Genomic DNA, 26,870 nt, shown 5'->3' on the forward strand with positions numbered 1-26,870 from the left:
GTGCCCGGATGTACTATGTCTTTCCTCGTGCAGTTGGTGCGGTTATTTTTTCTGAATTCAAGTGGAAAGTGCCGGTACATTGTGTGTTTAATCAAGGAGAAGAATGCCTGAAGGTCAGAATTCAAGAAACAAGTAAGGTAAATTTGCATGATTAATCTTCTCACTTTTTGCAGTGGTTAAATTTGCACGTGTTACAAAATCACAAATGTCATCAGCGCGAAGGTGCCCAGTTTCCGGACCGTGGATCTTAACGATAGGCCTACCTCATGGACGTTGAAATTGTTGGGTGCGCGTCGGTGAATATTCGCTCTTACCAGCAGTGGTTCATCACTCTGTGCTGTCAATTGAGATAGAGTTGTATGTGCGGTCACCAAGTACTTGCCATTTAACACAACACATTTCTTGGGAAGGAGTTCCACATGCTGGCATCACTTGACACCCTGTCCCTCCAGGCATAAACTTAAGCGCCAGGCTAGGCTGTGGCTGTGCACAAGCTGTCTGTATGTATGTTTGAGACTGGTCTGGAAAACTCTGTGTTTTCTTAGTAAACACTTAAATACTTTCACTGCTAACTTTGACGTTTAAGGACATGTCATCACTTTCTGATATAGCTAATGTAAACTTAGGCCTACCCTAATTCTGTAGGTGAGAAAACCTTTCAAAATCCTTCATTCTGCAGTAAATATGTGAAATACACGTACATGTATTCTGTGTACATACATCTACTTTTTAAAGCTCTCAAGGGGCTGCAAAGTCTCTGTAAAATATGAGTTGCTTTGCTCTTAAATTGTCTGAATCCTACAAAACTTCCAAAACATTAGGGTAGATTTTGAAGGATCCGAGAAGGTTACAGTTAAACAGGTTTTAGGTATCAAACCCAATAGGTCTGAATCTCCCACAAACCTTGAAAACCTGGTGTTCGTTTCTGAGGTTTGGGTAGGTTAGGGCTGATGTTATCCAATAGGCCCGAAGTGATTCAAATGCTGGCGTGTATTACCATTAGCACCCTGTTCCTGTAATGAGCAAAATGAAGTCCACTTTTCAAACTAACTAAAATTCAGACCTTGAAGATGCATTCCTTAATCCTAGTAGCTCTAGTTTAGGTAAATTTTGATAATATTTCAACAAGAAAACCAGAATTATTTACCCAAGTTCAGCAAAAGACGACCGCATCACACCATTTTGTTTCATGTCTTATTACCCAACCCAGCCATTGTGGATATACTGAATTTCATAAAAGAAACTTTACGGTTCCAGATCAAGGAATAAGACTACATGCGCTGATTCGTCTTCGTTCACAGCTCTTTATCGCATCATTTACATTGCCGTTTTGCCCATAATCTCTCTCTCTCAAAAAAACCACGTTCCTCTTTTCTTTCTGATATGAAAGAGGACATCATTGCCAACTCATTTAGGTGAGTTGTTTTGAAAAGGTAGACTTTGGATTATGGGAACAGGGTGCTAATGGCAATGAATGCCCAAACACTGCCTTTCCCAACAGGTTCCCGTCCAGTGATGACGATTGACCAAACCCTTAAAAGGGGCCTTCTGAAAACCTGCATCCCTGGTAGTGGTACAGCCGCGGACCCGCAGCCTAGGGAGGCTGCAGAACAGCAGTCTGGTACCGAGCTGGACCTAGACCAGCACCTGGTGGCCTCCTCCAAGCAGGTGCTGCACAAGAGCATCGACTTCCACCAGGCCGAGAGGGACGTCTCTTTCCAGCTGCAGAACCTCCGCGTGAAGTATGTGGCACTGAACCCCAGCCAGCCAGAGGCAGAAGAGTCGAGGTCCGCATCCAGCAACAACCACAGTAAGTCCATACTTGTTTCAGAAGCGTTTGCAGGGGGAATTTCCTCTGCAACCATTGAACTAGTTCCACATAGGTATCATCATTTTGTTCCTATGCATGCAATCTGCTTTGAGCAAAAGCACCTCCTCGTTGGTTGGTGGGAAGTGTTGGTGCTGTTGGTAGCGATGGGTCCTTAACCCTAACCCCCAAGGGGTATTTGCCAAGGACCCTGCTAAAGGCACCAGAATGCATACCACCAGAAGACTTGTGTTGCCTGCTAAATGCACCAACTTGCAACAACTTTTTACCTCTGGTGCATTCTGCTGCTTTTAGCAGGGTTAGAGTTAAGGCTTGCATTTCATAGTTGTTTGCAAACCAGCAAAGTGTAGTTCCCACCAAAGGAGCCTCCATTACCAGGAAAATTGTGCCTTCCCTTGGTCCCACTTGGGGGCCATTATAACTTTTTTTTCTTCAAACTGACAAACTTTGAAGGAGTGTTGAAATTTCTTACCACGAGGCATCTGTTTTGCCAAGTATGATTATGCTTACTTTAGTAGTACACTTGTCACTGTCACGGCTTTTTAGCTGATTTCAGCCTTTTTGTTTTCTCTGAATTTCAGATTTTTATAGAATATGGGAACTTTTTAAATTCATTTTTTTTTTGCTAGCTGTTTTAGAGTTTTTTGCATGTGGCCCCTCACTTTCCAGTACAATATTTCTACTTGTCTCAAATTGCTTTATGGGCTTTGAAACATAAAGCAAGATGAGGGGATACCGCTGACTCCCTAGACTGTACGCAAACCATATCAAAAGTGGAAGACTTTAAGCTGTTCAGCGAATATACCATGTGTTTCAATTTTATATTCCTCCCGCCCCCCCAGGTCAAATGAATGGTCAAGTTGAGATGAGACATGATGGCATCCCAGCCCCCAAGAAGATCCTTTACCCGTCGGATAAGATCATGCTGGCCTGGCAGCGTTGTCAGCGGGTGGGGCCGGGCCTCATTAACATGGGCAACACCTGTTTCCTGAATGCAACGCTGCAGTGCCTGACCTACACACCACCGCTGACCAATTACCTCCTTACACATCAGCACAAGAATGAGTGTAAGTCCAGAAAGTCATTTCTTTGTCACATTTATGCCACATGTGATAGCAGAGTGTCTCTCTTGTGAACGATACCCAGACTCTGTCACTTCTAACCTGAACCGTTGACCTCAACAGGTCGTGAGCTTGGGTTCTGCATCATGTGTGAGCTGTGTAACCACGTCCATCGGACCTTCAACCACCAACAAAACGGTCAGGCCATCCGGCCGATGGTCATACTCCATAAACTCAAACGTGAGTCCAGAACCTAGCCTTGGCCACTTCTCAAACCTCAGATTCATCTGTGGCCCTTGCATCCAGCCCAACTCCCCAATCTAATGTATGTAATTCTCCTGTTTATGTACAATTGTGGGCTATGTTTCCATTCAAAAAAGAAGAAAATGTTGCAGAATTGCCTCACACAAGAAATGCTGCGAGCACACAGCATTGTGTGCCACAGAAGTCTTCCCGAAGCTGAAATAAGGAATTCAGTCACGAGTATTTGAAAATGCCTCCTTCAAATTGACCTTCAGTTTTCATAGATGCTGTTGAAGGTACCCACCAGTAGCTTGTTGGTGCGAGACTGAATGCATTCATGCCCATTGCATTTCCCTATCACAGACTTTGCCAAGCACATGCACATAGGCAGACAGGAGGACGCCCACGAGTTCCTGCGCTTGCTCATCGAGGCCATGCAGAAATCCTGCATTAACGGATTTGACAAGTGAGTGTTCAGCCAGATAGGCCTGTCAGTACGATCAGATGTCAGACTTACAAATACCATTTCATGATCTGGTGCATCCCTTTATGTCAAAGATGTTGTGGCTCTGTGCACATTCCGTTGAAAATATTGTTTGTGCTATCTCTGCCAGTACTATGCCCATATCAGTGCATGCACGCAACACGTCCTTTAGCAGTGCCCAAGATTAATCCTCACAGCACTGCTGTATTTCCAACATAGTGAGAAGTTGCTATGAAACACCTCAAGTTGTAAATATGTCAATGAAAATCAAACCCACTTTGGTTTCCAGGTTGGATAAGTACAGCAAGGAGACCAGTCTGGTGTATCAAATCTTCAGTGGCTACTACAGGAGTCGAGGTAAGGTTCCCTTAATGGAGGAGGAGACTAGACTTTGAGGGGCAGCTTTTGTGCAAAGTAAGGCTGCATCCGAATCTGTTGTTCTAGGGCTAGGTCAAGGTCGTTGCTCCATTGAAAATATGCAGAGGTGCGCTGACAGTAGACATAGCCATAGCTCTGGAAGCATATTTCGGAAACAGCCTAAGATTCTCGGCCTTTTTGCTAGGGACCCTCCTCAATCCTCCAGAATCCTCCAATTCGGGGGAGTGAAAAAATTGAATTCTCCCTTAGTCCTTCAAAATCCTCCAACATTTCTTGAAAATGTCACTTGGAGGTCTGCCTACTGCCTCAATCCTTCAAAATCCTCTGGCAATTCCTGCCATTATGTTGAGGCAGTGCCAAGGGCATTCTTGAGCAGTGTGGTTGATTCAAGAGAAATATCGGGCCGAATTTACGCAGGACTGACCAAGAACAACACAAGGTCTAACCCACGACCTTCACTCATGGCATCCTTCGACATCAACCGTGCACTTAGCCATTCACCCTCAATCCTCCAAAATCCTCCGAAACCGCCCAAAGGATTTTGGAGGACTAAGGAGAGTTACTGTTAAAGCTCAGTGGAAACAGACTATTATCTGGGGGAACAGACAAATATTACAATTACATGAAGTACCGTTTCTCTCATAAAGATTTTTTTTCACAAACAATTCATTTCACGGCTACCAGATGTTACCTTGTTAAAATGTTCATGTTGTGTAATATTAAACTCAAGCCATTTCATTTGTCTCCCCGAGCATAAACTGTATTTTATTTGATGGTGTATTGAATTTGAAAGCTTCTTTTCCCCCCGGCAGTAATATGTTCAGTCTGTCAAACCAAGTCGGACACATTTGACCCTTTCCTGGATATCGGATTGGATATAAAGGTAAGATTCTTCGCACAGTTGTAGAGACCTAACACATTTGGAGTGAGTCGTATGTTTTCTGTCTGTTTTTGTGACCTTTCCTCCCAGATCCTTCAAATCCCACCAAGTTTTGTAAGATTTCATAGGATTGAGGAAAATACAGGCCAGCCACTGTTTCTTTATGACTTGATGCCCCTAGAAATTCAAGTATTGTTCAAGCAATGTTCATTAGTATCTTGCTTGCTGTCAGATTTAGGAGCTTTCAGAAGGGTTCCTTTCCAAAATTTTAATACATCCAAGAGTGGATCAGTGACCCATTAAGTCTTGAATATTCCAAAAGTGACAAATCTGTCTGTGGATCCTACAACCCATTTATCAGAATTGGGGGTCAAACCAGTGTAGTGTTTCTTTCCTTATCTTTCATGTCAGCGACCTGGCTCAGTCCACTTGTGGATTGGCTTTTCAGTCCCTACCTGATTTCATGGGTTCTACCCAGAACATTCTTCTGGGGTTTTCCTCTCACCCTTAAAACTGTAACTGCTTCTCATTATCTCCTCTCTACAGGTTTCTTTGGGCTTATGGGTGTTTTCGAGGAATCCTGCTTTTTCATCAACAATAATTAATAATAATGAAAATAAAACTGCCTGACACAGAAGGCCTGTAATTGCAAAGTCTTTAATTTGCATTCTTTTCAATTGCTTTCCAGAAAGCCTTAAAAGTTTAAGACTAGCTTTCAAGGAATCTTCTTTCATTTCACAAACTGTTTGGTATTTGGAATACTTCTTATGTTCCATGTCCTTCCTTAGCACTTGACTCTTTTGCATCATTTCTCGACCTCTCTACAGCAAGCGCCATCAGTGACCAAGGCCCTGGAGAGACTGATCCGGCCAGAGATGCTGGACGGAGAGAATCTCTATCACTGCAAGAAGTAAGTGAGCACCCAGACCATACGAGCATCGATCAGCTTGTGCGTATGGTCAACCACAGTTTGCACATCGTAGCATTTAGTGTGAGTTACTGAATACAAACCAAGTGTCACATTTTCGTCGATATGGTATATACTCTTTTTGATCCTGTCATTTGTAGGTGTAATCGCAAAGTCAAAGCCCAGAAGAGGTTTACCATTCAGCGAGTCCCAGCCGTGCTCACTCTCTGTCTAAAGAGGTACGGAAGCAGCCATCTAATGCCGTCAAACTGCCAATTTTCTTTTTATTTTTGAGAGAAGCTAGCCACTTGCGATGTGGGCTTTGTTCATTAATTATGCAGTTAGAAGTAAAAAGTAAATGCGTTTTCAATTTTTGCCAGAATGTGCACAAGCCTGGAGTGCCTTTCAAACAGAAGAATGCACCTGCATGCAGGAAATGGCAAACCTATGTGCATGAAGACTGCACCTACGTGTACAGACGAATGCACCTTTATGCATAAAAAAGCACCTACATGCTATTGGATCTGTTCTTCTGTCATAGACACTACATGATTGTGTACATTATGTTGAAAATTGGTAATGTGCCCAGCCCCAAATTGGCCAGTTGTAATGCAGAATTGATTTTTTTCTCAGGTTTGAGTTCAACCGATTCAGTATGGGGAAGATCAACAAAGATCTAAGCTATCCAGAGCACCTCAATCTGAGGCCCTACATGAGTGACCCAAAGGTGAGAATACTCAAAACTCAGATAATACTCAGTATGGGGAAGATCAACAAAGATCTAAGCTATCCAGAGCACCTCAATCTGAGGCCCTACATGAGTGACCCAAAGGTGAGTATACTCAAAACTCAGATAATACTCAGTATGGGGAAGATCAACAAAGATCTAAGCTATCCAGAGCACCTCAATCTGAGGCCCTACATGAGTGACCCAAAGGTGAGAATACTCAAAACTCAGATAATACTCAGTATGGGGAAGATCAATAAAAATCTAACATACCCAGAGTGCCTCAATCTGATGTCTAACATGAGGGACATAAAGGTGAGTATACTCAAAACTCTGATAATACTCAGTATGGGGAAGATCAATGAAGATCTAACATACCCAAAGCACCTTACCATGAGGTCCTACATAAGTGACCCAAAGGTGAGCATACTCAAAACTCTGATAATACTCAGTATGGGGAAGATCAATGAAGATCTAACATACCCAAAGCACCTTACCATGAGGTCCTACATAAGTGACCCAAAGGTGAGTATACTCAAAACTCAGATAATACTCAGTATGGGGAAGATCAATGAAGATCTAACATACCCAAAGCACCTTACCATGAGGTCCTACATAAGTGACCCAAAGGTGAGCATACTCAAAACTCAGATAATACTCGGTATGGGGAAGATCAAAAAAGATCTAACATACCCAGAGCACCTCAATCTAAGGTCTTACATGAGTGACCCAAAGGTGAGAATAGTCTGAACTCAGTTAACATTCGGGCTGCTCATTATCCACTCATGTGTCATCTGGATCAAGAAACTCAAAATCTCGTGGCAAATTCTGCAGATCAGCAGTTCAAGCCCTAATAGTGGGATTGCAATTTGTCTTTCTTCGGGCAAGGTACCTCGTCACTATTTATTTTATTTTATTACACTTTTCCACTGGCCTTTAAACCAAAAATATTAATTACATTAAAAACATAAACATAAAACAATTGACATGGCACTACAGCAAACAGGTGACGGCTTTAAAAAAATAATATGCTCCAAAAAGCCAGTGAATGGCAAGATGGAACAATGACCAGCACCTCTACAGAGCCATCCTACAAAGCACCATCCTACCACAGAAATTTATACTGTTAATTGCTTCTCCCCAGTAAGGAGTAAAATAAACACTTGTGAAGACGGAGACAGTTGGTGTTTTTGAACTTCTTGTTGGGTTAAAAGTGGGCTAAAAATAGCAGCAAAGAGAACTATTAAAGTATTGTCTTTTTTTGCTCCTGGGAACAAGGGTCAAAGGTCGTTATAGTGAAACACATACATGAGCTTTATCTGGTTCGTAAGTGACTTCGTCGCAAAGGCTGATGCGCCACGATTCGCAGACTCCCATTGGACGATGGCAGAAGTTGCGAGTTAACTTCCGGTTCCATGTGAACGGCGATCAATGCATGTAACCCGATGTGCAGTGCATGTGTGCAGTGGGCGTGGTTTAAACTGAAGTGACATCACTCTTATGAACTGGATAAATACCTGTCTGGTGAATTAACTTTTTGTCCCATTGTTTATCATTAAGCTGCTCTTTTAACAAAATTGTTCTTAAAAAGCTTTTCCAGGAGTTAGGAACAAAACTGTATACGTGTGTTATGATTGCGACAGTTGCACTGAGGAAGAGAGTGTGCTTTTTCGTGTTGACTGCTCAGTTTTGTAATATTTTATGTCATATTTTATGGCATTAAAGTGCCATACGCTCAGGGTTTCCTGCAGTGGACCATCGTGTATTACAGAACTTGGTTTATTTTTACACTTCATGGGTCATTCGTATTTGACCCTCAGGGTGAGCCAATCATGTACGAGCTGTACGCAGTCCTGAAGCACGAGGGCGCCTCCTGCAACTCGGGCCACTACTACTGCTTTGTCAAGGCGGCCAACCAGAGCTGGTACTGCATGAACGATGCCTTTGTCAGCCAGGTCAGCCTACAGCGGGTCCTGAACCAGAACGCCTACCTCCTCTTCTACATCCGCAAGGGCGGCTTCAAGTCACCCATGAACGGGAGCGAGGTGGGTGGCGCTGGGCACTGCTAGGAAAATGAAGATTTTTATTGGCCCTTCTTATCAATGTAACGGCAAGAACATCTGAGGGATCAGTGTTTCACCTACTAAACACTTAGGCCACTCTTCCAAAGTTGCACTGCCTTCTTGAAATTGTATCCCTTTCTCTCTTGTTACATTTACCTTGCCCTCTTGACAGTTTTATCAACTGCCAAGGAGACCAGATGACTTAATCAATTCCTGCCAGCCAAGAAGTAGACAAGAATTGCCCTTGTGTAATTTGATCTGTGCTCTATACTTCTTTAAATTATCCAACTGCATCTGCAGACGTGAACAAGTATTTTGACAAATCTAGACTGTTGGGTGAGAACGAAGAACTGCTTTAGGTTTTTACTTGCCCACGTCTGGTTTACATCTGAATTGATTTTTCTCACGGTAGACCAAACGGGATGTGATGCAGACTAACAGCCCCAAGCCAGCCACAACGATGAGCAGGCCCCAGTCACTCTTCAACGGCCCCGTCGGCACGCCCGTGCCGAGACCCTCAACCAGCACCACACCCATGCAGCTTCATAACGCCGGATTCAAGCCGACGGTTATCAGTGAGGACAAGCAGAAGCGACCGCATCAGACATTCCGGCCGCAGCAATCGGAGCAGACACCGCAGCAACAACCGCAGCAGGAGGCAAGGCATCACCTTCCCAAGATGGTCCCTCCGTCCAACCAGCGGCCGAAACTCTCTTTCCAGTTCCGGCCCAAAGCGTCTGGGCCGGCCACCGCAGGTTCACAGGGACAGTCCATGACAGTCGCGAAAAAGCAGTCCCCTACTGCTGCACCTGGGGGACCGGCCACCAAGACCCCCGTCGTAGCCGGGTCAGGGGATGCCACTAGGCAAGCCCAATCGGACCAGCCGGCTGCCACAACGGTCTTCTCGCCCAACAGACCTAGCCCCACTTCGCCACCCGCGCTCAGCTCACCAACAACCCCCGCCAAGGACTCGCTGAAACACCTGGCAGGGCTGGTTAGACCCAAGGCCAGACCGACCCAGGACGCTTCCAACACCAACGGCATCTGCAAAGCACCGAGTGGGTCTGGTCTTGTCCCATACACGGCCGAGGATTCCAATTCTTCAAGTGATTCGGACACCAATTACGACCAGGTCGTGGCGGAGTTGTCAATGACACCAGCTGGAGATGCTGGGACAGTAAAAACTCCCGATAAATCCACCAAGGATTCATCGGGACCGAGGACCAAAGAGATTCCGGGAGATAGCACTCCGAGCAAACTCAAGGAGAACTCAGTGGACATCATGCCCATGAAACCCCCAGCAGCTGCAAAAACGCCGTCCGACGGCTCGCATTTCTCGCCCACCCACCTAAAGAAGGCCGGCCTGGCCAACAGCATGAACCTGACGGCCATCCGCAAGCCGGACTCCCCGCTCAAGCTGACCATTACCACCAGCAATGGCCAGGCCCAGCGTCTCAAGTCCACCACTCATTGGCGGGCAGTGGACTCGGACGCCCAGATCTCACCCTCCCCAGCCTCCGACTGCAGCCTGCACAGCAACGTTTCCACCAACTCCACCAGCGAGTGGAGTATCCTGGAGAAGAAAGACGCCCCGCAAACCCCTGAAGAGATCAAAAAAGAAGCTGCTGTCTTTGGCTGGAATATCACCCCTTCTAAATCTGTAAACTCAGACAAATCCACGAGCGACACAGAACAGTGCAGAACTACATTCGTAGGGCCCAAAGCAGCCCTCAAATTCGACAATATCCAGGACCAACCACCAGAAGAGAAAGACCTGAAAAAGAACCTCTCACTTATCAAAGAGGAAAAGAAAGTATCAACGAGTATGCGAGATACTGTGATAAAATCATCAAGTGTTTCAGTGGAGTCACTAGATAACTCAACAGGCGACGAGAAAGTGCAACCTCAAGGTAGATCAGCGAACCGAAATGGTAAAGTTTCAGGACAAGTTTCAGGGCCAAATGAAACATCACCGGAGAGAGACACTGGAGATGCGACTCAGGTGAAGAAGAAAAAGAAGAAGAAAAAGCAACATCTTTCCAGCCCAACTGATGACAGCCTCCCTGGCAGATCGGAACTCTTGTTGGAAAGCAGCACGGACAAGGAAACGGCAGAGGGTTTGGAGAGAGAGACCGAACCGGTGTCCGACGACTTGCTGAAATCTGCCAAAAAGCACAAGAAGAAGAAGAAGAAAAAGAAGGAGAAACTCGAGGTGGAGGATGAAATGGAGTTGGAAGAAGAGTGGGTGGAACGAGTTGTGGAGCCGCAGGTAAACGCTCACGAGGAACCATTACTGAATGACAACGCAACAGCTGGTGATAAACACAAACACAAAAAGGGCGTGCATGGCCGCGACAAATACAAACCCTCCAGACATCTGGACAGCCAATCAGAGGATGAGGAGTCCAGCCACAAACATTCAAACTCGCACAAGGACTGGAAGGACAAGGAGAGGCACTCGCTGATCCGACGGACGCTGGAGAAGAAAATGAAGCACTGCCGAAATCGCCATTCCAGCAGCGACGAGGGCCGGGAAGCCTCGTCCAGACACGACGGGCACAGGCGTGTCTTCAACGCCGACGACCTCCACAAGAGACCCTCAAGCCACAAATGGACTCAAGGTGAACGTGGCTCCTCCCATGAACGTTCAAAACACCACAAGGAATCAAGGAAACGACACAGTTCTGAGGACCGCAGCAGTTCGGACCGCCCTTTGAAAGTCCGACGTCTGGAAGATGATTCCCCCACAAGTCTGCACCAAGAGAAGAGGAAAAAGAAACGCATTAATTCCCACCGACACAGACATACCTCAGACAGCAAACATTCAAAATCCCACAAAGAACACAGGCACAGAGACTCAAATAAGGACAGCAAATATCCAGAGAGCTCGCCGCGACTAAACGGGGACGACACGTCAAGCGGTCACCGGCGAGAGAAAAAGAAGAACCGGAAACACAGAGACAAGGACGATGACGAAGAAGCCTTGCTCCATTACTCCAGCGGAGACGAGGAATACCGACTGGAAAAGAAAAAGCAGAAGAAGAAGAAACAGAAACACAGATCACTGGACAAAGGAGAGGAAAGAACGAGAGATTATGAGGATATCACCACAAAGCACAAATACGAAGGTGAGGATCACTTATTTCTAATACATGTACATGGGTACAAATTTCACTGCAGTGTTTGAAGGTGCTCCTTATAACTTAGACTGCAGTGGTTCATTTCATTGTGACAAATTAAGCATTGAGCTGATAGGTGAACTTGAAGCTATCTGTCAGTGTTAAAGGCCACTTATTTGAGATAGGGATTCAAATTTAATACACCTCATAAATATTCACGAACATGTTGGAGTGCGTCATTGGCCGATTCCGCTGTGCGACTGGGAAGAAGAAACGATGCGCACCCGGACGGCATCATCCCAGTGAGATACCAAAAAATTATTTTAGACCTAACTGATTTTGAGTTTTATTGTGTGTCCCCGACTGCATAACTTTTGCAGGTTGCTGGGAAAAAGGCCAAGAGCTGATCCACGGCCCATGCAGGACGGTCATCTAACCCTGCAAAAATGATTACATTCCAAGACTTGAACCACTTCCTGCCTGGGCAGTTATCAATGTTGATGATGCTGAGCCCGGATATTTATCATTTTTTTTTCTGTTTTCAAAATTCTTTAAATATTCCTATCTTCATTAATTACTGGACACTTACAAACACGTGAAGGACTGTCTGGTGTCCACTCTAGCCTGACAGACAAAATCTGTTGACGCCTGAATATTTCAGCCAGGCCTGCAGCCTTGTAAAAAGAGCCCAGATTGTACGGTGTTATATAACTTTCCTTTGTTCACGAACCTGGCTCATTGTGCTGCTGACCTCTTTTTAATAGGGGCCAGATTAGCATGCAGTGGTACTGTGTGGCTCATCGCTGCGGTGGTGGAGCGCTTTTGTCCCCGGGGGTAATCCGCTCGCTCTAAATGCCCCAAACCGTGGTATACTGTTTCAAAACAAGGCTGGATTATCTTCACTTTTGAGAGTGAAAAAAATGTCGGTAATGCCCAGCAGCCTGGTCTTTTGTTCCGATTACGGTCTTTTGTTACAGGGCTCTGTTCCCTTTGTCCGAGTTCGGAGACCCCGGCCACACGTATAAAGCATACGTGTCGGGATCCGGAATCCCCAGCAGGAAGTGGTTAAAATTCACTTTATAGTGACACTTGTTCGCACTTTTCTTAAAGTTATTGGGAGTCTGCCTATAGTGGAACCATTACTAGTGCTTCAGCATGCAGCACCTTCATGGCTAGATCACCAGCGCTGCGGTGCGGCTTATATGCCGACTTTAAATCTTAATTTGCGGATTTTTAAGCGTCCTGCGGCTTACACACCGGGTGGCTTATATTCCGAAAATTACGGTAGTAAAACTCATACAGCATGGCTTATTTGAGTTTTTCGTCGGGAGGTAGTCAAGCTGACTGCACCTTGCTACCCGTAATTCTCACTGATTCCCCTTCAACCATTCTGTATTTGTATAATCCTAATTGAGCAACATTTCAGGAAATAATTTGCTAGAACTTCCAGTCTGAAAAAAAATAAATGGTAACGGCTTAAAAGCATTTTCAGGAAGTCTAAGGGATGTTCGCACCTTGCGTGCCTTCATCTGCGCTAACATCTCTCCTTACCTGCTCCTGTTTACACAAAGTACCCATACAGCAGTGGGACCATCACACGCGAGATGGTCACAGGAGCAGCAGTAAGTCCTCCAAGATGCACGTCGTGTGGGACGGCACCCACTCATCCTCAGGGGTCGTTGAGGAGCTGGGCAAGTCGTCTTTGATGGCCTACGGACCCTCCAGTAAGTGTAGGCTAGTGGAAATTTCATTAGGCCCAAAAAGAAGACAGTTTTTCTTTGTATCACAAAGCATCGGAAAAGAGGTGGGAAAGTGGGAAACTGATTTAGTACGCCGGCATTATGTTTTGACTGTTTAAAAACAACGTTAAATGGAATGAACAACACGTCATGGGGTACTAGTTGCGTGCATAGCACTGTTAAACTTCTTTCACACTTCATTCGAATTTTTTAAGTTCAAATTTCACATTTTCCACCCCCACTTCCAGTCAAAATGGGGTACATAGGGAGGCAGGAAGCATGCCAATTTTATTTTGCCCTAGTTGCGGACCTTTCCAGGGGAAGGACATCAGAGTTTTTTTGGTCTGGAAAGGTGTGTATTCTGAAGAAAATATTGACCGATTTCACTGCAGTGACAGCTTTTAACCCCTTCTCTACGGAGGACTGCTACTACCGCACCGTTGTGTGAGGATTAGTGCATACCACACATACAGTCTATTCACCATGCAGCTGCTGGTTCAATGGGGCCTGCTGCTGGACAAAGCCCTCCATTCAGGGCATACCACAGCCCAGCACTCGCGGTCAAAATAATCCTGCCTTGAAGGGGTTAAGGTCTTTCTATTCCATAAAACTGCTCTGTCTGGGAAAAGGAAATTTTGACCTTACCTTCCCAAATGGACCAAAATCCACTTGCGACAGATTGAAAACATTGAACATGATTTAAGTGCCTCCGAAAAGCACCCTTTGTGTTTGCCGAAGGGCATCCTTTTTTGGCCAGTTTTTCCACCCTGCCCAATTTTTCCTCTGCGAAAATGTTGCTTCTTCGTTTAATTGAATCCAGTTCTCTGTCATAAACTTTATATCCCTATGGAAAACACGAGCGTCTGCATTAACTGTTGACAATCCATTCGGTCGGTATGTTGAGAAAAAAAGCTTGTTGGACTCATTCCCGGAATTCTAATATTTTCATGAGTGTTTCATCTGTTTTTTTTTAGTCAAATCCTGGGATGGAGGTCGCAGTGCCCTGGATGATGAAGTTGAGCAAGATTTAAGGAAAGACTGGCAGCGAGATTCCTACGAAGAAGAGTTGGACAGAGGCAAGGTAGGGATGAGGGATTCGAATACGTCCAAACATTGCAACTATTACTTTAAATAATACGCACGCACAAGGAAGCCCAAATGGTACATACGAAACTACTGTGGTTGTCCGTTCCATATACACAGTCCCTGCAGTGGCGAAGCAGCCTTTTCTCCACCCTTACATGGTTGAAATTTTGCTGCAATATCAGTATTTTGTAGTCATATCTTACAAGTGGGACGTTTGTTATTTTTTCAGTCTCCTGGGGTGTTTTGATGTGAATTTAGGGTTTCTTTGTTTGTTTGTTTGTTTGTTTGTTGGTTGGTTGGTTTGTTTGTTTGTTTTTTCAGATTTCTCCTTTTTTTTATTTTGTGCTTTTGGTAAGCCATGCCCAAGACCGTAGGCACGGCACTTCCACTGGTCCATCTAAAATCAACCATCTTTAACATTTCCAACGAGATGTAGGGTTCATGCAGCAAACATGCAGCACCGTAAAACAAGAATTTGTTCGTGTCCATTTCCACTTGGCGTAGAGGCAACACCATCACGCCTCCTGCATCTGGAAAACAGTCACCGAGTTCCCCTTGTGAAAAAGGCTTATTTCTGTCACTCTTTGACCAGGTCAAGAAAGTCAAAAAGCGCTATGACGACAGCCGGCACAAGGCTTTTGGCGGATGGCACAATCCCTTCCAAACAGTGCAAAACATGAGGAACAAACTCACACTTGACAAGGTAACGTGTCACCGCCACAAGATGAAACCTCAGTAATTGTTTTTTTTTTCCTTATTCCCAGATTTAAATGTATTGGCCAGAAAAGACACGACATGGAGAGGTGAAAAAAAGGAAAAGAAACAAATTTTTTTTTCCCACCCCAATCTAGCGTGTGTCTTGTTCTGGCGTTGATTTCAGACCGCTCAATTTCATGGAGGCTCTCCGGCTTTCTGTTTAAATGTGAAAATGTTTTCATTCCCAGCTGAAAATGGATGCTGCATTTTTCTAGAAATAATTCTTGGATTGTGCAAGTCATTCAGAAAAATTTATAATCATTAATACAGAAACACCACAATTATGCTTGACCCCCGTTACCATATTTTGCCCTAAACTCTTGCTTTTGACTCGGATTATTAGTAACCAGACTCCAAGCTAGTTTTCAACCAACGATCTCCCCGTACTGGAAAGTACAAAAACTTAGGACCCTCTTCCTGTTATGCAATGCATCAACACCAAATCCAGAATTCCCACCACATTCCACTGACCGTGTCCCGTTGTCCCTGTTTTACAGGATCACCATGGTTACAGTCGGTTCTCGCACCACCCCCACGGAGAGCGCCCTCGGTGACAACAGAAAAGACGAGTACATTTGATATTTATACATTTAAGGGTACGACATACCTGTATATTATGCTGTAGATCAGATCTATTTTTTATCGTTTTATCCGGATCATTTTTGGGGGCAGGTATTTCTTTTTTCTTTATTTTTTCATGCCCCTCTATCAGACTTTATGTGGTTGGCATGGTTTTTGACAAATGGCGGTCGGCAAGGTGTTCTCTCTGAAATCGGTGCCTGATTTTGACTTAAGGGCTGGCTCAGCTAATTTTTCTGTTAGCATGAAATCTACTTAACTGCAGTTGTAAGAGATTCTACCATTTTTATTGTCTTATCGTTAGGATGACTTCCACATGTTCTTTTTGCCCAGTGTTAGCCCAGCAATTGCCGCGCGTTCAGTTTTAAACTAGTCCACAAGTCAGGCAGACAAATTACTCATAGGCAACATGAGGCAGTTTTTCTCTCGAATCAAAACCAATCACTAAAGCCACGATGAGAGCCTTAATGGGCTTTGTGCGTTGACCGGTGGGGGCGCTTTGCTACCTAGCAACAACTTCCAACTGCAGTGACTCTGGTGGGTGGAATTTTCACTGCACCGGCTGGCGTAGGCTATTTCTTTGTGAAATGTGTGCATATGGGGAGAGACAAGTAGTCTGCTGCCCATCTTTCCATTGATGTTACAGCTCTAAGTATGGAGGCAGGAACCAACCTGTTTGCTCGGCTTTCCTACCATTTGTCGGTAAAGAGGTGTACGAGGCCAGTGTGTGGCGAAAAATGTCACGAGCACCGTATTCGCACATTGCACCACTCAGGGCTAAAGGCAGGGGTAAAGTGGCAGCCATTACAAAGTCTTGACGTGGAAGTGAATTTACCTTGGAGATCCATGAATGTGTTTCAGTCTTCAGTCTCCTGAAGACGGACAAAGTACACTGTTCGAAATGTCGAGTTATTCCGCGGTTCTTCTCAGAACCACACATACTCAAGAAAGAGATTGATCCATGGTGTAACCGCAATCATTTTACTCGTATGAATGTATTTGTCGTATATTCTTGACACTATTTATGAAAATACTTGGTCAAAGAGGAGTGAAGAAGCAAGAGACAGTAAGACAGTGTGACACTGGAAAGGTTCCGTGATGTGTACTCTTCCATCATCTCGAATATTCCTCCAATTCTATGCACTTCGTGCACAAGTCACACCACCAGACTAACGGATGATTCACTTCTTATAAAAGTTCAATGTGTTCCCCTCTTCTCTTTTAGCACATAGTTCAAATCGCTTGATTTCTTTGATGCAAACGCAAAAACAACACTGGAGTTTCTTGTTTTTTATCTCATCTTGATTTGGAATGAGAAGCCTGTTGGTTAGAGCGCAGTTACAGTTGGACCGGGTGTTCTTTGCCAGCTGGTCTGCTTTCTAGAGTTTCAGTGCCCACGCGGCACAGAAATCGTAACCATGACAACACATCCAGCCCTGAAACGACGTGGACAAACATTTGTACATTACTTTTGAACACAAAGTTGTCTATATTGTGTACAGTTTACACTGTCAGAGTATTCAATTTATTCAGAATTTCAAACCGTCGGCCGAGAATTAATTTCTGAAGCTGTAGATTAAAAGTGGAACTGAAAAAAACAAACAAAAAATGTTCTTTGATGAGTATATGAAAAAAAAAGATGAGTAGGCTTTGGTACGTATGTGTATGGAGGCATTGGCAATGTTTCTTACCAAAATACGTGTAGCGAGATGGTTAACATGTCAAGGCAGTACCTTGTTGCCATGGCATGTAAGGCGATGTAACCCAGACAAGTTTATTCGCAACCATCACATTGATTTGTTGGAAGATTTGGCAATATTAATTGTAAGATAAGGCCCAAGTATGGCTGCATCCGAATCTCTTGTCTAGAGCTAGGGCTAGGTCTTTGCTCCATTGGAAATGCGTGGAGACGCGCAGACAATAGACCTAGCCGTAGCTCTGGAAGCCCGTTTTGGACACGGCCTATGTGAAACATCTTCAGCGTTGTAACTCTGCATTGAACCAAGTGAGGAATGAAAGTCTTTTTTTTTTAAATTCCTTTAAATCGTCAGCTGCTTTTAAAATTACTTAAGGGAAGCAGGAGAGAAGAACTTTAATGTTTTGTTTTGTTTTAAGCTCGCACCTTTAATTAAGTTCCTTGGGAATCTTTAAATTCGGCCCTCTAGGGGGTCCAGCTCATGGTCCATTGCTTTAACTACTTCATGCCGGGGCATTTTTCAATGTTGATGATGCTGGTCCGGCATGACTATCATTTTTTCTGTTTTCAAAATCCTTCAAAAATTCATCATTTAATTTAACGGTCGTTTATAGCCGCATGAAGTAATCTTTAGGCACTACTCTAAGTTGACAGGTGACCTTCATTGACACCCAAGTATTTCAGCCAGGTCTGCAGCTTTGTAAACAGAGCCCAGATTGTGCGGTGTTGTATAACTGTCTTTTGTTCACGAACCTGGCTCAGTGCACTGCTGACCTCTTTTCAATAGGGGCCTAGATTAGCATGCAGCGGTGCTGTGTGGCTCATCGCTGCGGTGTTGGAGCGCTTTTGTCCCCGGTGGTAATCCGCTCGCTCTCAATGCCCCAAACCCTGATAAATGGTTTCAAAACAAGGCTGGATTATCATTTTGAGAGTGAAAAATGTTGGTAATGCCCAGCAGCCTGGTCTTTTGTTCGGAGTACGGTCTTTTGTTACAGGGCCCTGTTTCCTTTGTTCGAGTTCGGAGACCCGGCCACCCATATAAACCATACGTCTCCGATTTCGGAGTCCCCGGCAGGAAGTGGTTAATAGGCTGACAGCATCAAAAGGAGCGTGAAGCCTGCCAACTGGTTCTAAAGTGTCTTTAATCCTTAAAAAATTTTTGTAACAGGCTGGTACCTAGTTTTTTTCCTGTGAATGCCATTAAAAACTGGAAAAACCACTCAAAATCTTGTACAGCTTGGAATGGGTTCGTTTTGCCCTTTTGCAATGACACACCGCTGTACCAAGCCATCACATTTTGGAATTCATTCATTCACCCCTGATTTTCTAGTTCTTGGCTGTTAAAACCTCAGCAAGTGTAAAACCTGCTGAATCGAACAGATCTACAAGAGCTTAGAAAAAAAAGGTCTTTTGTTCACAAATTAACAGCGCCCTGTACTAGTGGGCCACTGTAGCGTTAGGTTGCATCTGGCATGGCTAGGGGTTAACATATGCCTGTTCACATGTGACCAGGTTATAGGGACAACGCATGTTGAAATATAGAAGTGACAGGGTCAAAAATGTTACGAGGGGGAAGTTTTTGTTGCTGCAAGGTTTTTCTGAATTTTCTCCTGAAAGAAACGGTTCCCTTGTACCAAGGCAATCTTGTCAGTTTAGGAAAGGTTCAGCATCCAAGGGCTACACTAACACTGTTTTCTTGGCTGCTTGTGAAGTTGTAATGATGGCGTCAGCGACCTATGCGAAACACAAGTTAAAAGGTTCAGAATCTTTGAGAAACAAAACATCCTGTAATGCTGGCCTTCAACTTCGCATTAGCTGATGTCGTCAATATTTTTCTCCGTTAGTGACAATTTCAATTAAACACAACTATAGGAAGTCTTGTTACGCAATGTATTTGTCCTTTGTTTATTTATGATGCATATTTACTCCACATGTGAATGGAAATCTAACTACATATCCATCTTCAAGAATGCAATACCTCTGTGTAAGTTTTCCATCCACCAGTAAAAGGAAAAAAAAAGATACAAAAATTACCATGTAACAACCATGAAATCTGATTATCTTTAACTTGCTCACTTAATTCACGTACATTTGCCAGTATTGGGAAATGATGTACCCACAATGAAATTTGGTTAAATTTGTAAACATATCATATTAAATTAATTTAACTGCTGTTGGCATTGACACTAATTCGGTGGTTCTGTATTAACTTATAGAAGGAAAGAAATGGTGTTACAAAATGATACCAGCCACGAGCATAAACTCCAGTCTGTGAAGATGCAGCACACTGTCTCGTCTCTAGTTGAGTCCGGTATCATCGCCTCATGCCGAGCACTTAACTGTGCGGAGTCATGTATCATGTTGTAATTGTAATCTCAGAGATTAGTCAATGCTTGGAAGACAAGTTTATGAAATAAATTTTGAGGAGACAAGTTTTTAACGTACCATGCATGTGTGAGGTGTTTGGATGTGTTCCATGGTGAGATTAATGTGTCGTGATGTGCAACTTGACAGATTCTAGAGACCAATTCAATTACATTCATTTCCTTCTCATGGCAAAATATATTAAAGTACTAACAATGTATGAGATGATAGGCCCCGAAAGGTGGCAAAACCTTAAAAAGAAAGCTTGTGTCAGGCATTACAAGAAACAAGACAAACGTCTCAAAAATGTAATGGCTGATTTGAGGAAAGAATGCAGAGTCGTAACGAACAATTAAAATTAGTCAAATCCTTGCAGTTCATCACACGAAGAAATTACTTTACTAAGATCTTGCTGATTGCTATGTTTGCACTGATTGGAATCCCTCTGTAGCTTGTATTGTTAACCAATTTCACTGTGCTATCGGGATAAAACATTCGTTCCCACGTGTAGCATTTTTAAACTTGACTCCTTTGTTACTTCCTAAATTACTGATAGATCTGTTATAGTGACACTGCATTGTTATACTTTCCTAAATACAGTTCATAAATTAACCCAGTAAACCAGTGAGATTCCGAGTAGCTCCCTTCCACAGAAAGAAACATCTCTGACAATCCACCCTAGTCCTGAGTCTCTGGTTTCAGACCATGTGGCTGCGACTAAATTATGCTGGTCAGAAGTATGAGAGGGCTGATAGCCACAGCCTGTAACAATGCCATTTCCAAAGGCCCAATGAAAATACATGTAACAAACTTTGGTCTCACCTTTCTATCATTTGTGCATACTGCTCTTTGCAGAAGACAAAAAAGGAATAACTGTATAAAACTGAAATATGTGCAGCTAAAATTTTACAATCATATAGTCTTTCCATCATTTTTCCTCTATCCATTGTGCTTGTGAACAACTAACTACGCAGAATCTTGAGACAATTTTCTCCGTTTTCTACTTCGCGTCACTTTCCTGTGGTAGCCCTTCCCGAACCAGCCTGGCTTTGCCAGCACAGCTGCTGAGTGACCCTGCTCACTGTGAACAGGCAATTCTTCATGTTCATCTCTCTTCGCATTGGCAGCTAGTTCTGCCTTGACAGTCCCAGCATCAGAAGACTGCGCGGTTACCAGTGAATCACTGGTATTCACACTGACATGGCTGGGACCAGTTGTAACCGGTTCCTTCTGTCCTGAACTGGTTTGAACTGGTTCCTGCAGGACTGGTCCGGTAGCCGGCAGAGGTTGCAATAATTTGGTGCTGAACGTGTCCAGTTCCTGTTTCCGAAGAGGAGTCGCCATGGTGAAAATTGGATCATGTGACCTACAGCACAAAAAAGAGAGCATACTACAATGCAGGGAAGTTACAACTCTGTGAATTATATTTCGGAAACAACTTTAATCGAAACACCACGGTTGCATGTACAGGTTTGCTAGAATTTCAACTGCCTGAATGATCAAGATTTAAAAATGTTTAACTTTAGAAAAAAGAGTCCTCTGTATGCATGGAAGATCGTTATGGATGGAACAAACAAAACGTATACCTTTTATACTTGGGTATCTTCAATTCCAACTTGGCCATAACTTTTTCCATCACACTGTCACATTTACCATGGACTTTCAGCACCGCCATCTTGTCCTTCGGTGTCCACTAAAAAAAAAGAGAATATACTAATCATTTTTGGGGGGGTTTTGATCATAGCTTGACCACTGACACTCCCAACTCTCATATTGGCGCGCAGGTGCATAGTACATCAAGATTGAACCACCAGTTACCAACAGTGGTTCTGCATGGCAGCCATTTTTCTGGTAAGAGCTTTATTCCACAAGGATACACATGAGTAGACCTTTTGTACTATCCCTCTGCGACAAAAGCACTTACTGGAAAGATGGCTGACATGTGGAACCTCTATAAGATGCTCTCTCTAACTCACACGACCAAAAGTACCTCTGCCGTTGTCATAGGCAAAGACCCTGATACTGTGCAAAAGGAGTGTTCGGCAAACCTTGAAAAAGCTTTGGAATGTTCGCCTATTGCAACGATGGCCAATATTTCGCAGGAACCATGTAATCACACGGTACATTAGTATCTTTCCATCACACCCTGTGGTCCTCGACGCAACTTTCAATTTAGTTTCAACAATAAACAGGAAATATCACCTGTAAGTTAACGATGTACAGTCTCGGTTGCTTGGACTTCACTCTGCTTGTTCCCCACAGACAGGTGTATCGCTTCAGGACCTACACGAAACACAACCAATATGTCGCTCAGATTAAATTTCACCAGCATGTGCACAAACTCACAGCGAGAGAACCATACCACACGATCCATACATTAAGTTGATGGGAAAGGCGTTATTCCGTGCAAATATTCACATCCTTTTCTTCAGTGCTTCAGAAAAGAGATGGAACTCTGGTTTCAAATGGCATAATACTGTAGTTGGTGTGTGTCTAGCATATAAAAAGAATAATAGCCACTTACGTGTGACACCCTCTCAGCCAATCAAGAAACAAAATCTGTGGGGGAGGGTAATGCCTTAACCAGAGCTGGATTTTTCAAGGGCCAACCAAAAAATGCCCCAAACACAACAGAAGTTTCTCTACACATTTTCTGAACAGGAGAAGCTTCGAACTAGCTCGTACATGGCTTAGTACAAGCACAAAAATGTAGAGATGCACTAAACCAGTGCGATGAAACTGTGCTGGAACCTAAGACGGAGTAAGGTCTACCAAACAATCTGGTCCTAGTTATAACATAAAATAATTCTGACAGTTAAGCTGGCAAAGACCGTAATACCTTAAGTGAGGAACCCAGACACAATATCATGTCTGTTTCCTTGGCAGCGGTGATGGCACCAGACCAGTTCAATGGCTGCTGGACAGCTCCCTTCTCCCCAAAGTGAACAATGGAATCCCTGAGCGGTCCCCCGCAGGTATGACAGAAGCGACCGGTGAAATGCCGTCTGCAAGCCGTTCTCTCCGTCACGTCAAACAGACGAATGTACTCTACTTCGGGCTTGCATTCTGTACATACCTGTTATGACAAACATAAGATAATAACAGGTTATCAGAAACATTACGTGCCTGAGGCAGTACTTTTTGGTCTCTTGATACGTCTATGCTAGAATTCAAAAACAGTGAAAAAAGTACATGAAAATTTGGCAGACTGTTTAGGGTACGCTTCTCAGTTGTTCCTTGTTGGTTTTGTCGTTCAAAAAACTTGTAAATGGATTGGGTTCAACAAAGTGCTATTTTGAAATGCTAGTTTGCTAAGTTTTTAAGATTTCACCTTATCTTGTTGGCTGGTTATTAGGAAAGATTTTTCCCCACAAAGTGTGAGAACCACGGTCAGTGGAGTGGGCTACATGGAATGGGCGTTGCTAGGCTACAGGGGGATGGGTGGGGGTGATTCACCTCTATGAACATGTTGCCATGGACCTCGGACAGTGCCCTCTGTGGCAGACCACTGCGTAGATGCAGACCGTCACAGTTTTGAGAAACGACATGTTGGACCTGCATTTCAATTAACGAAAGGAAACATTAGAAAAATCAAAGAGGGCAAGCATCATTTCCAACCAAATCACCCCGGATATTTTATTGGTCACAATACTCTTATGTACATCCAATTATTCAAACTCAAAAATGTAAACTTGTTCAATTTTAGATAATACGGGAGATTCACAATAGTGCGCCTATACCTTGGCCAATCACAACCCACGAAATCTGTCTATCCAAATGCACATTGGGTCAACAGATTACGTGCACTGTGATTGGCCAATGCATTGCAAACTCTTGGAGGCGCACTATTGTGAAATGCCTGTATTTTAAATTCTATTTCAATATCAAAAGCAGTGCACCACATCTGTTCACATCACCAACAGTGTCTGGAAATAGCAATAATGCAGGTAAATGTTAAAAACAAGAGTTGTGCAATTTCCAATGTATCATCTCTATATAGACAATCACTATACAGACTCTCTGAAGGTGACGTCCACATCAAGAAGCGAATTCTGTCAATTCCACTGTCTGAATCTTTTCTACCGAGGCCTAAAAATCATTCACTTTTGTTCCTCCACTTACCACACCTTGTCGCTGCAGTTCTGTAATTGCCATGTGTGTCAAGGTCGGGTCTGCATCAACCAGGGACTTAGTCCTAAAAAAAGAAATGATTGAAACTTACGAAGAGCATCGGGCATAAATTTGGCATATCATGAATGGGTGAAAAACCCAATTCCCTGAGTATCATTCACAGCGAACCTTCCTGAAACACAACAAAGCACATTCTTCAAATTTGTCCTTTCAAGGCATAATGGAAGCGACAGCTGGACTGATTCCACGCTTCTTTCCCTGATATTTATCCATGTTACCTGACTTCTTGCCCCTTCTGTAGGAGGGTCCACACCCCACTTGGCCCCCTGTAATCTGGTATGGAAGCTGCCTGAACAAAACAAAATGAAAAAAAAAAGAAAATACAAAAATCAACAATGAAAGGGAAAAAAGCAAATATTTAGACCTTTGACAGCAAATGTGATTTAAAATGTGACCCGTCATTCCAACCAGGGCTGAAGAAGGTAGCCTTGTTGCTTGATCATTCCTCTCCAAGGTTTATAATATTCACTCTTCCAAAAAATGCTTGCAGAAAATGTTGGTATTCCCAAGGGATGAAGGATGTAGAGTTTGTAGTGTTCAAGTGTAACAAGGTATTATTTTCCAGATGATCGCTTGTAATTATTTCTGCAACCTGGTTTAGAAATGGTGGTTAAAAGGGATAACAACAACTCTCCTTACAGTGCAAGTTGTGGACCAAAGTCTAAACCTGCCGACACAAGTGTTATACAATTTGAGTCTGCACTCAATTCCCACATTTTGCTAGACTCTCGGACTCATTTCTTTGGACTCTGACTCGGGCCAAAAGGCTCGAGGACTCGCTTCGAGTCTGGCACAAGTCAAGCCAAACAAGAACATTTCGTTATCCTAAGCACAGAGTGGTCAACTTAACTACAACTCTGGCCGCCACTGACCGTGCTGATTCCTGCCCCGGTGTAGACCACTGGGTGCTTCGACCGCTTGATGGCCGACACCAGCTCCTCCACTTTGGCCTCCAGGACATCACTGCTGTCTTCAACCTGGCAGAAAACCACATCATATCAATCTGGGTTGTTTTTTTTAAACAAATATAACTGAAGACTGCAGAATGCGGAGGGTAGTTTAAGACCAAAATTTGTTTAAAAAAAATTTTTTAAACGGATAAATGGAAGAAGCACCATGCTAATTGCTCTGCTGGCTTGCTCTTATATCAAATTTCCTTTATATTTATATGACATTTATTTATTTACTGTTAGCAAAATGGTAACTGTTTTCTTTCGCGGGTTATAATTCTTGGACGAGGTAACATAAAAAGTTTTTAGGCGATATTAACCCAAAAATATTACTGCCAGCTTCAACCTTTTTATTCAGGGTATAAAAAATGTTTGTGCTTCACTATATTCAGATCCTAAATGAGATTTGCTGAAATCTGGCATTCAAACTCCAAGATAATTTAGTCCAGAGTAGCATGTCACATGACTCTGTTCAGCCAATCACCTCCAGTGTCTTCCTCTTGACCATCTCCTTGAGTCGCGCCCGACGTTCTAGCTCCTTGGCTACATCCTTGCACTCCCGCAGCAGCCTTCTGTCATCTTTGGTCCGGAGCTTGGCCGGCTTGGCAAGAACCTCTCTGACCTTAAAACAAGATTGAAAGGTGGAAGTAATGACATTCAAGCCAAAGCGAATTACATCACAGAGCTACTTTCAGACAATCTGTGTGATTGGTCAATCAATGCTTAGTGGTACATCTCGCAACGAGATCCATTGATAATCCTACCACCAGCCTTTTCTTTCCAATTTATGGTCGGGGAAGACTGTTTTGACATGGGAGTAAAAGGTAAACTAAATTTGAAAGTAAAAGCCGAGATTTCAAACAGGATTGACTGACAGCACAGCACAATAGACCAATCAGGCACATGGCTGTTCGCGCCCGACACTAGGCCCTATGCTAACAAATGACATGTTTCCACTTGTTGTGATTGGTCAATATGCATGATTGATCAATCTCAACATGATTAGCATATCTTAGTGCATGATTTGTTAATGGTTCTGGAATCGGCCACTTGCTGTTTCTTGTTCACGACAGTGAAAGATGGTTTCAAAAAGGGAAATAAAATTAGAGATTTCATGCAGAATTGACTAACTGTACAGAGTGATTAGGTGATCATGCAGATTGGCTGATCACACCCAACAATTAATATAATGTACGGGTGCGGTTGACTGATCTACATACATGGTCACATTCTTGCGCAATCCTGTAGTAAATCTCCAAATTAACCTCCCTTTCCCCAAACAATCATATAGAACTGCGAATTAGCTTGAAAAGGCGATCGGCCGATCGCACGAAAATCGACCGATCGCTCAGCGACCAATCATATCCAAGAGACCTGATCACCGTAGGTATTCATTTTCAATGGTGATGGTAGGGGTTGCTGTGTCGTGTGTCGGCCCACCTATGCCCTACACAATTTTATATAGGCCCACAAGTAGAGGCCTACAATTCATCAGTACGAAGCATCTCTGACAAGCTCATCACAGCATGATCTGACACATCAACCGGAACAAAAAACACTGAATAAAGTTCCTCACCTTTCTCTCTTTTTCTTTAACCTCCTGTTTCTTCAGAATCGCCGAGCGGTCAGTCTTTTTTGCACAATTTCTTGAAGGTCGCACCCTCTCCCGCACTTGCAAACTCGTCGCCATGTTTATGTTTTTAAATAGGCGGGTCCCGTCCTTTCTAGTATGTTAGAAATGCGCTTTTCAACGGTTGGGAATCGCTCATTTTTCAGCCGAAATTGGTCGCAGTCTGGTGAGTCTCGTAAGTTGGGTAAT

General features: G+C 43.7%; 3 protein-coding genes across 7 annotated transcripts in view; 2 read left to right on the plus strand and 1 right to left on the minus strand.

Annotated features, from left to right (window-relative positions):
* Positions 1-19,990, plus strand: LOC110979725 (uncharacterized). Of its 2 annotated transcripts, none has more exons than XM_087138749.1 (16): positions 1-137; positions 1,502-1,810; positions 2,671-2,895; positions 3,013-3,129; positions 3,496-3,598; positions 3,906-3,973; positions 4,807-4,877; positions 5,702-5,784; positions 5,943-6,020; positions 6,415-6,508; positions 8,329-8,553; positions 8,984-11,699; positions 13,262-13,414; positions 14,404-14,510; positions 15,108-15,218; positions 15,769-19,990. In XM_087138749.1, the coding sequence occupies exons 2-16, from the start codon at positions 1,516-1,518 to the stop codon at positions 15,823-15,825; spliced, it is 4,503 nt and encodes a 1,500-aa protein (XP_086994875.1). In that variant the 5' UTR covers positions 1-137; positions 1,502-1,515; the 3' UTR covers positions 15,826-19,990. The 2 variants fall into 2 exon arrangements, with proteins under 2 accessions (XP_086994875.1, XP_086994874.1); XM_087138748.1 differs by having other exon boundaries at positions 1-132.
* LOC110979698 (NAD-dependent protein deacetylase sirtuin-7-like) lies at positions 19,423-26,807 on the minus strand. Of its 2 annotated transcripts, XR_015425813.1 has the most exons (11): positions 26,628-26,807; positions 25,536-25,673; positions 24,974-25,078; positions 24,320-24,390; positions 24,033-24,105; positions 23,367-23,465; positions 22,750-22,986; positions 22,113-22,193; positions 21,497-21,603; positions 20,533-21,276; positions 19,423-20,468 (listed from the first exon to the last, which is right to left on the minus strand). XR_015425813.1 is itself a non-coding variant. In XM_022235725.2 (10 exons), the coding sequence occupies exons 1-10, from the start codon at positions 26,739-26,741 to the stop codon at positions 20,877-20,879; spliced, it is 1,425 nt and encodes a 474-aa protein (XP_022091417.2). In that variant the 5' UTR covers positions 26,742-26,807; the 3' UTR covers positions 19,423-20,876. The 2 variants fall into 2 exon arrangements, 1 of the variants encoding a protein (XP_022091417.2); XM_022235725.2 differs by having other exon boundaries at positions 19,423-21,276.
* The window catches only part of LOC110979696 (spermatogenesis-associated protein 20-like), a 40,472-nt gene continuing 40,314 nt past the window's right edge, over positions 26,713-26,870 (plus strand). For 2 of the 3 annotated variants that reach the window (XM_022235722.2, XM_087138750.1), the window contains exon 1: positions 26,713-26,847. The gene's annotated coding sequence lies outside the window, so the exon portion shown is untranslated. Of the gene's footprint in view, positions 26,857-26,870 lie in introns of all 3 variants that reach the window. The other variant, XM_022235723.2, reaches the window with a different exon arrangement.

Source organism: Acanthaster planci, linkage group LG07 (genome assembly GCF_054643075.1).
Source record: "Acanthaster planci isolate LZ-2023a linkage group LG07, COTS_SCS, whole genome shotgun sequence".
NCBI classification, from domain to species: Eukaryota; Metazoa; Echinodermata; class Asteroidea; order Valvatida; family Acanthasteridae; genus Acanthaster; species Acanthaster planci.

Coding starts and splice junctions, on each gene's coding strand:
- LOC110979725 (XM_087138748.1), top strand. CDS start 9: ATGTACTATGTCTTTCCTCGTGCAGTTGGTGCGGTTATTTTTTCTGAA. Junction 1,811..2,670: donor CGCATCCAGCAACAACCACA/GTAAGTCCATAC, acceptor CCGCCCCCCCAG/GTCAAATGAATGGTCAAGTT. Junction 2,896..3,012: donor ACATCAGCACAAGAATGAGT/GTAAGTCCAGAA, acceptor TGACCTCAACAG/GTCGTGAGCTTGGGTTCTGC.
- LOC110979698 (XM_022235725.2), bottom strand. CDS start 26,741: ATGGCGACGAGTTTGCAAGTGCGGGAGAGGGTGCGACCTTCAAGAAAT. Junction 25,674..26,627: donor TTAAAGAAAAAGAGAGAAAG/GTGAGGAACTTT, acceptor TCTTGTTTTAAG/GTCAGAGAGGTTCTTGCCAA. Junction 24,391..24,973: donor CCGGGGCAGGAATCAGCACG/GTCAGTGGCGGC, acceptor TGTTTTGTTCAG/GCAGCTTCCATACCAGATTA.